General features: G+C 41.4%; 1 protein-coding gene across 1 annotated transcript in view; it reads right to left on the reverse strand.

Moving 5' to 3' along the window:
• Positions 1-13,707, reverse strand: part of oca2 (oculocutaneous albinism II) — a 659,230-nt gene that overhangs the window by 518,635 nt on the left and 126,888 nt on the right. Inside the window, exons 3-4 of the mRNA XM_037698314.1 lie at positions 3,333-3,524; positions 3,058-3,115 (exon numbers count right to left, since the gene is read on the reverse strand). Coding sequence (XP_037554242.1) covers positions 3,058-3,115; positions 3,333-3,524 — 250 coding nt within the window. The remainder of the gene's footprint in view (positions 1-3,057; positions 3,116-3,332; positions 3,525-13,707) is intronic.

The following is a 13,707-nucleotide window of genomic DNA, read 5'->3' on the forward strand; positions in this document are numbered from 1 at the left end:
TTTTGACCTTAGGCTTAGTTTTGACATCAGGTTAAGTTCACTACAACAGTAATAAGGTCAGTGACGTTTTGTTAAGAGGTGGGACACTATTTTATTTACCTTAAAGCAGACATAGGGCCCAGCCAAATCCTTAAAGTCCTCCATCACTGAGCTTGGGTTAATTGCAGAGAAAATTGGCATACAAAAGATGAACAAATACTACAATGCTGTGCCCTCCATATACTTGAAATCATACTTGATATTCTTGTCACACTGTTTTCAGTCCTTCTGAGGATCGGACATTTCTTCTCCTGTAGTTTATTGTAGCCCAGCTACAACGTCGGATGCAGGTTTTCCTCCTTCTGCCATTTGACAACAAAGTGAAATGATCACACATACAGCATTTTGGATCATCTCTTGAAGTTCAGATTTTTCAGCCACATTATTCTTAATTTCTCATCTGTAGGTAGGCTATGGAAACTATACCTCTTTTCACAGAAACACTTTTTGGGGGTGGTATGACCTTGGGACTCGGGGCTCAGTGTCCATGGCCGGATCCACTCTGGAGGGGCTGGTTGCCGGTGGGGCCTGTGGACTCGTCGCTGCAGCCATCTGGGGTTTCTGCATTGTGGTTGCTGGGGGTCGCCCGAGGCTTCCCTTTGCTTCTCTCTCTGGGGGGTGCAGGTGTCCCTGTTGGGGAACTCCCAGAGTTCCGGGCTTGGGGGCCGCTGTGTGTCTGTGGTTCCAGTCTTCCCTGTGTTACCATCGTGTTTTGTGGGGACGGGTCTGTGGGTCCCCACATCTACTATTGAACATTTTTATGGAGAAACCTTATAGTGACAAGCATGCTCACACAGGTGTTTAGATCCAGGTGTTTATCAGATACACACTCAGTTGGGTTGTGGTGGCCACTAAATATATCTTGTATTACCATGTACTGTATAAAATACTTTCTAATGATGTTATAAGTATTATTATATAAGTTGTTTGTTGTGGTTTCTCGGTTTTGTCTTGTTTTTTTTTCTTCTTTCCGCAGGTCGAGAGTCAGACTTCAGTGATGTTGATTTGTGTTCTCTCTATCTCTCTCTCCTCTATACCTATCTCCTTCTTTACCTTATAACTCTTCTCTCACTTTTCTGCTTTGTTATCTTCTTTGTTTTTCATCCCCATGTCCATTACATCTGAAATAAGCCCAAAGCAAATTCTAATAAAAAAATTTAAAAAAGAAACACTTTTTGTGTTTTGGGTCCATGTTCAAAACACTATTGCTGTAGCCACTGATTTAGTTGTCCATGCAGCCGCGAACATCACAACTGGTACCTGAACTCCACAAGGCTATTTTAGTAAGCTTTATGGTTCTTAAATAAATGCGAACAAAACAAAAACAGTTTTTTATCTACTAAACTGAATGCAAATTACTTTCAAATAAACTGCAGTCTGTGCTCCACTACTGTGGTTAACCAATGCTTATTGTTAATTCCAGTGTCTGACAGGAAGTTGTACCCATTATCATTTATACAGTAAAGCCCTCAGGAATAAGGTGAATATAGAGAATAATTGTAGTTTTCAAGATAAGCATTTTTTTGGACTGGAATGCAAGTAAATCTTAATATTTTGCTTGCAAAAGTGGGCAGGAGTTACACTGTGGTAGGTTTGTTTATTTTTAATTTTTTGCTTGTCAGAGGCAGCACAGAATGAAGGATCCTGGTGAGTGGATGGAGCAATTTCATTCACCACCAGGTGCAGTGGTGGAGCCAGGGGTCGGTCAATGATGGCCTTGGCCTCCATAGATTAATCTTTGGCCACCCCAATCATTTGAAGAAATTATAATGTTGAACAATATAAAAACTAGAAAATATAAATTCATTTGGCAGCATGGTGGCACAGTTGGTAGAGCTGCCGCCTCTCAGCAAGCAGATTACCCTGGTTCAAATCCCAGTCCAGCGGCTTTTCTGGGTGGCGTTTGCAAGTTTTCTCCATGCTTGCGTAGGTATTCTCTGGGTACCCCAGTTTCCTCCCACAGACCAAAAACACGCAGGTTAGGCTGATTGGAAACTCTAAATTGTCCCTAGGTGTGAGAGTGTGAAATGTTGTTTGTCTCATTTGTCTCTATGTGTCCCTGTGATGGAATTGCAAAATGTCCAGAGTGTACCCCGACTCCTGCACAGTGATGGCTGGACATGGAACACCAGTGACACCCCCCCCCCCCCCCCCCCCCCCCCCCCCATCCAACAAAACAAAATGGATGAAGTTGGTAAAAGATAATGGTAGGATGGATAATTTCTTTAAATCATTGGGGTGTCCGTTTTACATATGTATATATAAATGGTGGTGGCCATCTTGGATTTTGACGTGGCAACCCAATTTTTGAAAGGGACCATTTCATGCCTAGATGCAGCCACACATACCAAAACGGAAAATGACACGTTGCTTATTTTTCAAGTTATGAAACTCACAAGGTTTACATATATACATAAATTGCAGCACTCACGTTGTATTTTGACATGGGAACCCCCTGTTGAAGGAAACCTTTCATCATTTAAAGTCAGTAGGAAGTCAGTCTCTTACTTATTTTTTAAGCTATCTCGCTCATAACACAAACGGTATTCCAATTTCCTTGTTTATCTACACAACAGGGGAATAAAAAAATGTATTTCCCAAAATGATGAAAAATTATTGTAATAAGAATAATAAGTTTGGAATAAAGTGTTGATGTATCGGTGGATGTGGCTGAGTGGTTAGAGCAGTCGTCCTCCAATGAAAGAGTTGGGGGTTCGAATCCACCAGCAGTCACATGCTGAAATGTCCCTGTGCAAGACACTGAACCCCTCATTGCCTCCGATGTGTGTCCCATCGGTGTATGAATGTGATAAAGCTCTGATTAGTCTCTTTAGAATGATTTGTTCAATTAGCTTCGTAAAAGTCTATTAGAGTGCTGTATGAATGGGTAAATGAGGCACAGATTGTGTGGTAAAGCATTTTGAGTATCTCAATAAGATAGAAAGGTGCTATGTAAGTACAGTCCATTTACCATTTAAAATCAAAACATGTCATTTCAGGAATGTCCTGTCTACTTACACTGCAGAGAACCACAACAGCAAATATTGTGGCAACTTTAGAGACTCTGAGGCAGCATCTAAAAAATGAAAAAACAATTAAGCAGATGTTGGTGTTTGTATAAAACTCGTAATATAACCAAGAGTCTGGCACTTGGGAATTTTTGCTTAAAGATGATGATTAATTTTGGTGCATTTTTCCTCTCTATTACTTACTGAAATGTATTGGCATTTTATTAAATTGCTAATAAAATAAAATCCTTCAGTGTTATATAACAATATGATAAGAAGTCTTACTTGACACTTCTTGTGAGTCTGAAGCTGAGGTTGAGGTTTTCCAGGGTGTCATATTTCTCTGAGGAGTTGGAGCGAGACAAGCTGGCGACCTCGCTGCCCAGCCGATACCGTCTCTCGATGTCCATGGAGCAGGGGTCCCATGATTCCTCCATTCCAATAAAGCTGGGCTCATATACAGTCATGTAGGTGATACTAGGAGATAAACATTTACTGTCATTCACCATGTGGCTTTAAGAAGCCAGTCTCAGTTCAGAAACAAAACAGCACAATATTGAGAATAAAAACCTTTGTTCATTAGTCTAAAGCTTAAAGAAATAATATTTGAAATGTAAAGCAGAAAAACATTTGAAAGAACTTTTAGGCTTTTATGAAATTGGCTTTTATATACTTCTCACAGAAGTGCTGTTGGCATTAAATGAGCATTAATTTATTTATTTATTTATTGAATGAAAAATAGTTCTATCATAGTAACTGTTGGTGTTTTTTTTTCTTTATGGATCAGTCAAAGCAGAAAGTTGGAAATTGTATGATAAGTTCCTGCCTTTTCACTGTTGTAGTGAACTAAGCCTCAGGTCAAAACCTGGCCTTGAGGGCCTTCCTGGAACAAGAACTGTATTTCATTGATTTGAGTCCAGAAACACAAGGTTAAGTTCATCCAGAGACTTCCTAAGTGTCCTGCACTGATCAATTGAAAGAACACTCTCTTTTTTATTATCATTACTAATTTACAAGTGTTTTGATAATCAAAGTGTGTTTAGTTCAAACCATTTTTAAATGTTGAAGTGAACTACTCATTTTTAATCAACTATGAAACAGTATTAGTGATTTTTATCCTCATTCAAAGTAGAAATCAGGTTAATGATGCATTGTCTGATTTTCTGTCTTCAATGAGCAAATTGTGAAGTTGGTCAAAGGTCAAGTTTCGGTCAACTGCAAGTTTACTGAAAAAGAAGTGTCATGTTTAACTTTTTCAGGCAGATACTAGAGAATTGACTCCACGAAGTCTGAGTTCTTCATAACAATTTTCTGTCTGTTCTTAAACAAACTTAATCTTTTTCCTTGACTTTTAATAACCTCTTACATCACAAAAACACACCTCTGTTTGGTCCATCGACCAATCAGAAAGTCCTCAAATGAACCGGAAGTGACCTCTTTTAAAAGGTGCAACACTTCCTAGTTCACAGTAGTTCTGAGAAGTTCTCAGGAGTTCGGAGGAGAACGCTGAGAAGAACGCTGAGAGAATGCTGTGAGGTAGTTCCAAGAGCAGCAGAATTCAGAATGCTGGAGGAAAAGCAACTAAGCTGAACGAGAGAAGTTCAGAGGAATTATGAAGTCTGTTCTGGGATGATCTCACAACTCCGAACGGTTCCCTACTATCCTTACGGAGACGCTAGAGAGCGTTTGAAGGCAACTCTACACCGAAGTCGGAATTATCTCTGCCAAGGTAAAGAGTCGATCTTCAACCGCAAAGTGTACCTTTGGTTAAGCTGGGCCCAGAAGGAGCGTGTTGTTCTGGTTATAACAGACAAATTCCCTCACCCATCTCTCTCAAGATAAACTTCCTTTTCCATCTTTAAACTCTTCTTTTGCTAGAAATCATTCCAGATATTTTCAGAAATGTCTGTTGTGAAGCAACGGAAAACCATCGCCATATGGTTTTCTAATTGTAAACTGATTAACCATGTTGTTGTTGAAATCATTTTGCCAAATTAATGTAAATGTTTGATGTTAAATTTTGATTCTGTTAATAAATGACCACGTTCATTTTGATGGGTCAAAGAAAATTAACGTCTCACGTTACATTTATTAAATTCAATGCACGATATTATTCAGTCCAGAAAAATGAATGAATCCGTTTAATTTATGGATAATACATATCACAGAATATGTTCATCTACACTGTGGGACGACAGAATCTTATCAAGTTTGTCCCCAAAAAAATATTCCTTTGTTGTTCATGTGTTAAATTTTAATGTTTAACTTTTATATCCTAAAACTAGGTCCAGAAGTTTTGAGTTAAAGAAGATATCAGTCACTAGGTGTGTATGTGCTACTTAGCAATATTTTAGAGTGTTACATGTGTCCTCATTGAAATCAAAAGAAAACCTTACTTTGCCCACCCAGCGACAGACCTTGGGTCTGTCTCTGACTGGACAAAGATTTATTTCATCTGCTCAAAGCAGTCAGCCATCCCAGAAACAATGCTTTACATGGAATTCAACAATTTCCAGTCAGGTCATCTGGACAGTTTCTATTTTTGTGCTGAAACGTTTCACCTTCCCTCCAGAAGGCTTCATCAGTCAAGGAAACACACAACAGAAAACTTATTCTTCTCCCAACAGCTTACTCCAAAGTGGAACAAACCAGTTATGTTGGTGTTAAGATGGTCTCTTTGGCACACACCCTTCTCCGGTGCCGGCCCTCTCACTTGTCGATGGTCATGTCGAACTGGTTCAAAACAAACAAAGTCCATGCTCAATAATCCAGGTATACATCCATCCATCCATCCATCCATTATCTTTTACCAGCTTCTTCCATTTTGGGTCATGGGGGTTGCCTGTGCCCATGTCCAGCAATCACTGTGCGAAGGGTGGGGTACAACCTGGACAGGTCACAAGTCCATCACTTGGCCACATAGAGACAAATGACCATTCACTCTATCACTCACACCTAGGGACAATTTAGAGTTACCAATCAGCCTAATATGCATGTTTTTGGTCAGTGGGAGGAAACCGGAATACCCCGAGAAAGCCCACGCATGCACGAAGAGAACATGCAAACTCCACCCAGAAAGGCCGCTGGACCGGGATCAGAACCAGGGACATGCTCACTGAGAGGCAGCAGCTCTACCAGTTGCGCTACCATGTTGCCTCCAGGTATACAATCCAATAATTTTCAGTCAGGTGATCTGGACAGTTTATTTTTTTGTGCTGAAATGTTTCACCTTACATCCAGAAGGCTTCATAAGGCAAGGAAACACACAACACAAAATTGATTCTTCCCCCAACAGCTTACTCCAAAGTGGAACAAACCAGTTATGTTGGTGCTAAGAGGGTCTCTTTGGCACGCCCCCTCTTCCAGTGCCGGCCCTCTCCCTCGTCGACAGTCATGTCAAACTGGTTAAAAATCCACAAAGTCCATGCTCAATAATCCAGGTATAAAATCCAACAATTTTCAGTCTGGTCATCTGGACAGTTTCTTTTTTTTTCTGAAACGTTTCACCTTACATCCAGAAGGCTTCATCAGTCAAGGAGACACACACTACAAAACTGTTTCTTACCCCAACAGCTTACTCCAAAATTGAACAAACCAGTTATGTTGGTGCTATGATGGTCTATTTGGTACACCCCCTCCTCCGGTGCCGGCCCTCTCCCTCATCAACAGTCATGTCAAACTAGTTCAAAACCAACAAAGTCTATGCTCAATAATCCAGGTATACATCCATCCATCCATTATCTTTTACCCACTCTTCCATTTTGGGTCACGGGGGTCGCTGGCACCCATGTCCAGCAATCACTGTGCAAGGGGTGGGGTACACCCTAGAAAGGTCACAAGTCTATCACAGGGCCACACAGAGACAAATGAGACAAACAACCATTCACTCTCTCACCTAGGGACAATTCAGAGTTACCAATCAGCCTAATATGCATATTTTTGGTCTGTGGGAGTGTAGTGAACTAGGCCTCAGGTCAAATCTGGCCTAGAGGGGCCTTCCTGGAACAAGAACTGTATTTCATTGATTTGAGTCCAGAAACACAAAATCAAGTCCATCCAGAAGACTTTTTAAGTGTCCTGCACTGATCAATTGAAAGAACACTCTCTTTTCTATTATCATTACTATTTCACAAATGTTTTGATAATCAAATTGTGTTTAGTTCAAACCATTTTTTATGTTGAAGTGAACTACTCATGTTTAATCAACTGTGAAACAGTATTAGTGATTTTTAATCCTCATGCAAAGTAGAAATCACGTTAAGGTCTGTTACAGAGTAATTATGCATTTTCTGATTTTCTGTCTTTGAATGAGCAAGTGTAAGTTGGTCAAAGTTCAAGTTTCGGTCAACTGCAAGTTTACTGAAAAAGAAATGTCATGTTTAACTTTTTCAGGCAGATATGAGAGAGTTGACTCCACGAAGTCTGAGTTCTTCATAACAATCTTCTGTCTGTTCTTAAACACTTAATCTTTTTCCTTGACTTTTTAATAACACCTTACATCACAAAAACACACCTCTGTTTGGTCCAACCGACCAATCAGAAAGTCCTCAAATGAACCGGAAGTGACCCTTTTTAAAAGGTGCAACACTTCCTAGTTCACAGCAGTTCCAGAGTTCAGAAGGCTGGAATTCAGGATGCTGGAGGAAGAGTAACTAAGCTGACGAGAGAAGATCAGGAGAATTATGAAATGTCTGTTCTGGGATGATCCCACGACTCCGAACGGTTCCCTACTATTCTTATGGAGACGCTGAAAAGTGGCTTGAAGTGGAACTTTACGCCGGAACTGAAATATCTTCAGAAAGGTAAAAAGTCGATCTTCAACTGCGAAGTGTACCGGGTTTAAGTTGGGCCCAGAAAGAGCGTGCTGTTCTGGTTAAAACAGACAAATTCCCTCACCCATCTCTCTCAAGATAAACTTCATTTTCCATCTTTAAAATTCTTCTTTTTGCTAGAAATCATTCCAGATATTTTTCAGAAATGTCTGTTGTGAAGCTTGAAGCAACGGAAAATCATGGCCGGATGATTTTCCTGTTTGTAAAGCTGATTGTTTTAACCTGTTGTTGTTGAAATCATTTGCCAAATTAATGTAAATGTGTGATGTTAAATTTTGATTCTATAAATAAATGACCACGTTCATTTTGATGGGTCAAAGATAATTAACGTCTCACGTTACATTTTTAATTATTCAATGCACGATATTATCCAGTCCAGAAAAATGAAAGAATCCGTTTAATTTATGAATATATCACAGAATATGTTCATCTACAGGAGGAAACCCGAGTACCCGGAGAAAACCCACGCATACACAGAGAGAACATGCAAACTCCAACCAGAAAGGCCCCCGCACAGGGATTTGAACCAGGGACCTACTTGCTGAGAGGCAGCTGCTCTTCCAGTTGTGCCACTGGGCTGCCTCCAGGTATACAATGCAAAATTTTTCAGTCAGGTCATCTGGACAGGTTCATTTTTTTGTGCTGAAGCATTTCACCTTCCATAAAGAAGGCGTCATTAGTCAAGGAAACACACAACACAAAACTGATTCTTCCCCCAACAGCTTACTCCAAAATGGAACAAACCAGTTATGTTGGTGGTAAGATGGTCTCTTTGCCACGCCCCTCCTCTGTTGCCAGCCCTCTCCCTCTTCGAAAGTCATGTCAGACTGGTTCAAAACCAACAAAGTCCATGCTCATTAATGGATGGAAGGTGAAACGTTTCAGCACAAAAAAGAAACTGTCCAGATGACCTGACCGAAAATTGTTGGATTGTATACCTGGATTATTGAGCATGGACTTTGTGGGTTTTGAACCAGTTTGACACGACTGTCAACGAGGGAGAGGGCCGGCATCAGAGAAGGGGACTGCCAAAGAGACCATCTTAGCACCAACATAACTGGTTTGTTCCACTTTGGAATGTTACTAAATTATTTAGATTGGTCCTAGGGTTTTTTGATCTGCTCAGAGACAGGAGATTACGACCTGGTTCTGACTGGGTTAAACGGGGCCAGCAACTCTAAGAAGAGTCTTCCAGGGATTCAACATCTGTCAAGGAATAGAACTTATTTTGCTTGCTACATCACATAGAAATGCTTTTGAAGCACTGTCTCATTTTTCCTTACACGTCAAACCACATAAGATCCATTGAGATCACACTTAGTCACGCCCCCTCATACATGTGACAGGTTGTGTTTTCCTTCTGTGAAGGAGGAGTCTAGGGCCTATAAATCTGTAATGACACAAAACATTTGGCCCTTCCATTTCCTGCTCGTGTCATGTACCAGAGAGGCCAGCGCTGTAAACTGTAACCTTTTCCTGCCTTGATTGGTAAAACTAAATTCACATGTCCTTGATTTATTTGTTAGTGTAAGTGCTGCTTCTGACGGAGGTGTGAGACAGGGGAGCGACGTGGACTAGAGGCAGGTCCTTGGTCCAAGAGGAGGCCTAAGGCCCCAGTTATCAACAGCTAGCTGCAGTGGCCTGTTACCCACGGCCAGCTCCTGTTGTAACAGCTTGGTGCCACGACCCTGTCTCCCGTCTTTAGAAGTGGTAGCTCGTTTATTAATGTTTAATGGTGACACAGCGGCAGGTGACCTAGTCTGAGCAGAATGCTGGTGAAGATTCTCAGTCATCTACAGTATATCTGGACCTACCATTCTGTGTTCATTTGTCTCTCCTTTCTGTCCTCTCAAACCAGCTGGTCAAAGCAGATGTAGTGATGTAGCGTTTTCTGAACGGATTTAAAGCTTAAACGTGGCGTCGCTTTAACAAGCACGTCTATCTGCATGAACACATGAGTTTTTGGGAATAGTGGCAGCTCCATTTAGCGATTTTAAACACAGAGGAGGCTTCGGTTGAACCGAGATTCATTTCCGGGGTCACGTGATTGAATCAACCAATGAACAACGGGGTGGGTTTTACAATCTGACATCAGAGGGAGTGAATGCAGACACGTCACCCATTTCTCAGCGAATCAGAGCGACCCAAACAGCGGTTTTCGACCAATCACTGCTCGTTATCGTTAGCATTAGCCTGAAAAAGTCCGGTCAACTTTCGTCCATTAACCTTCAACAATGTACGTTTTCTGCAACAAATATAACAAAGCCGTTTTAACAGTGGCCTGAGATGGCGCTCAGCTTCAAAACAGCATTTTATCCATTCAAAACAAGACTCGTTCAAAGAATCTGAACCGAGTCCGACAGCCGAAACGGGTCAGAACCCCCTCTCTGCACCACAGTTTAAACAGAATAAAGCATTTTATCACAAACCCAGCTTCAGTTACACAACAGATGTACAAATTTCAGCTTTAAATGAACACATTGATATTACTTACAGCTCTAAAAACACCACAAGCCGAATCATGCAGTATCAAGCTCAAAGCTCGGACCTGTTCAACCATGCCAACATTCAGCGTACAATAACACAGACTCCGTCACATTTAATTCACACCTCTTTAAACATTCGTACGGCCACGAAATGTAGTGAGGTGGATCGGGTCACGAGAAGCTCTTTAGAGACCTGTACTGGGCCACCAGAATGTAGTGATGTAGGGTTAGTTAGCATAGGAGCTCCACTACAATCAATATTTAATGACGGGTTCTCTCTTTTTTGAGCTACTTGACAGATATGTGACAGAGATACTGTGTGGGAGATGGTCTAATCAGTGACGTGAGACGTTAATTTTCTTTGACCCATCAAAATGAATGTGGTAATTTATTAACAGAATCAAAATTTAACATCAACATTGTACACTTGATTATTCTGATTGAACGTAATAACACAGCTTAATTAATGAGCTTTACAATGAGAAATCATATGGCCATGATTTCTCACTTGCAACTAATTACAACAGACATATCCTTAGATCTTAAATCAATATCTGCAGACTTTTAGCTTATCTTTTACTGGCAAGATAGAAGAGTTTTAAAGATGGGAAATGAAGGAGTTTAAATGGAGAGGAAAACGATGGATGAGGATGTATGTCTGTAGACCAGAACAACACGCTCCTTTGAAGCGCAGTTCGCCCGCGGTACACTGGTAGTGAAGTTCATGGCGACTCTTTACCTTTGGCGGAGGATGAATCCGCGGCGGTCAAGAGGTCCCTGGTACGCTACCTTTCAGCGTCTCCTCAGGGTGGCTGCGACTCGGCAGAAGTCGTGAGAACTAGTTCCACAGAACAAACCTCCTCAGAAGTTATGAAGTTTTCACCGGGTGGAGTCACAGCGAGGCATCGTGGCTCCTACAGGAACTCCAGCCGAACTTCATCAGTACCAGAAGAACTTAACGGGACTCTGAGAAGACTCAGAGGAACTCAGAACTTCTGTTCTCTCCCAGAACTTTGGTTCAAGTGTAGAACTCCGAACTCCTTCTGCTCTCAGAACTCCGGTTCCTGTCTCAGAACTCTGGTTCATGTCTCAGAACTCCGAACTCCTCTCAGAACTTCGGTTCATGTCTCAGAACTGACTGGAACTAGGAAGTGTCGACATTTAAAGAGTTCTGTTTCTGGTCCTGGTTGTGAAGTCCTGATTGGTTGAAAGAACCAACAGGGGTGTGGTTTTAGTGACGTAAGAGGTTACTACAAGTCAGAAAAACAGCGGAGATGTTTAAGAACAGACAGAGAAATGTTTTGGAGCAGACAGAAAAATGTTTTGGCTAAGTGGGAGGAAACAGGTGCCACCAGTTTCTTATTTCTGTCTGAGAGGTTTTAAAAACATGACAGTTCGTTCCAATAAACTTGTTTGCGACTGTCTCCGACTTTTGACCGACATCACTCCTTCTCATTCCAGACAGAAGATCAGAGAATGCATAATTACTTTGTAACAGGCATTTAAAATGATTTCTACTTTGAATGAGGATTTAAAAAATCATTAATACTGTTTCACAGTTGATTTAAAATGAGTAGTTCACTTCAACATTTAAAATGGTTTGAACTAAACACTTTTGATTATCAAGACATTTGTAAAAATAGTAATGATAATAAAAAGAGAGTGTTCTTTCAATTGATTAGTTCAAGATACAATTAGAAAGTCTCTGGATGAGCTTAATTTGTATTTCTGGATTCAAATCAATGAAATAACAGTTCCTGTCCCATGAAGGTCCTCAGGGTCAGGTTTTGACCTGAGGCTTAGTTTACTACAGCGATGACCACTCGTCATGAGCCTGGTTCTGCTGGAGGTTTCTTCCTTTTAAAGGGAGTTTTTCCTTTCCATCGTTGCCACTGTGTTTGCTCAGGATGGGAGACTGCAACAAAGCCAAGATTCAACTTGTCTGCTGGATTCCTTAGAAAGAGAACTTTACTAATTGGCTTTTTTATGTATGTGAATGTTCCTGTAAAGTGCCCTGAGACAACTTTGTTGTGATTTGGCGCTATATAAATAAACTGAATTGAATTGAACTGAAATCTTTAATACTGACTTAAAAGTTTCTGTCAGAGAGGTAGGACCTAATCCAATTGAGGGCTGACCCTGTGATGCCCACCCAGTGCTCTAGCCTAGAAATGAGGATCCCATGGTCGATGGTGTCAAAAGCAGATGTAAGGTCCTATAGGACAAGCAGCACAGAATTACCTGCATCAGTGGCTAGGAAAATGTTGTTAAAAACCTTCAGTAGAGCAGTTTCCGTGCTGTGGAGAGATTTGAAGCCAGATTGAAATAACTCTAGGATAGTGTGATCCTCCAAGAAGCACTTCAACTGAGACTCAACTTTTTTGTCCAGTAGTTTAGAGGTGAATGGGAGTCTGGAGACAGGCTGGAAGTTGGACATGACTGAGGGGTCGAGGTTGGGTTTTTACAGGAGAGGTTGGACAGCAGCATGTTTAAAAGTTTTTGTCACCACACCTAAGGATAAACTGCTATTCACCATAGAGAGAATAGAGGGATCCAGAGTAGGGAAAACCTCCTTTAGTAGTTTAGGGGGGACCACATCAAAGGGGGAACCAGATGGCTTCATGTTGCACATTACCTGCTCCAGAGAAGACAAAGAGATTGGCTTAAAGTGGTCAAATACAGCTGCACATTGAAATGGGATGGAAGGATCATGAGCTGGTGGAGAAACGAGTGCCCAAGTGTTCGCAACTTTTTCTAAGAAGAAATGGAGGTGTCAGGATCGGTGTGTTTGCGGACTGAACCCATGTGCAGACAGAACTCGGAGGCGTGAGGAGTTTGATAATAAACTTTTAAATGAGCGCAAAACAAAAAATGCTGATGAGGCAGCGTTACTCACAGAACATAGGAAATTTTGTGAGGACCACATGAAGACACAGGAATCACAGACGATGGCCCGACAAAAAAAGAGTAACACAAAAACGCAAACTTATATACACAGAGTAATCAGACACAATCACAAACACCTGCACAGGACATGTAGACATAAATGATCATGACAGGGAAACTAGAAGGTGTAAGAATGGGAACCAAGCACAAGAGGGTGCCATCCCTACAGTACCCTCCCACCAAGGACGCCCCCAGGCGTCCCCCAAAAATGCCCCCAAAGAACTAGGGTGGGCAGAGGGTGGAACTACAAGGATGGCGGGCACGAGGAAACACAAGGACAAGAAACCAAAAACTGACAGGACGAGGCCTGGGAACTAAACACAAAAACTAAACACAATGAAACAAACAGTTTAGGTGGGGGGGCATCCAACTTGCTGGAACAGATCGGGCGGCCAA

Source organism: Nematolebias whitei, chromosome 3 (assembly GCF_014905685.2).
Source record: "Nematolebias whitei isolate Nwh7 chromosome 3, NemWhi1, whole genome shotgun sequence".
In the NCBI taxonomy this organism is placed as follows: domain Eukaryota; kingdom Metazoa; phylum Chordata; class Actinopteri; order Cyprinodontiformes; family Rivulidae; genus Nematolebias; species Nematolebias whitei.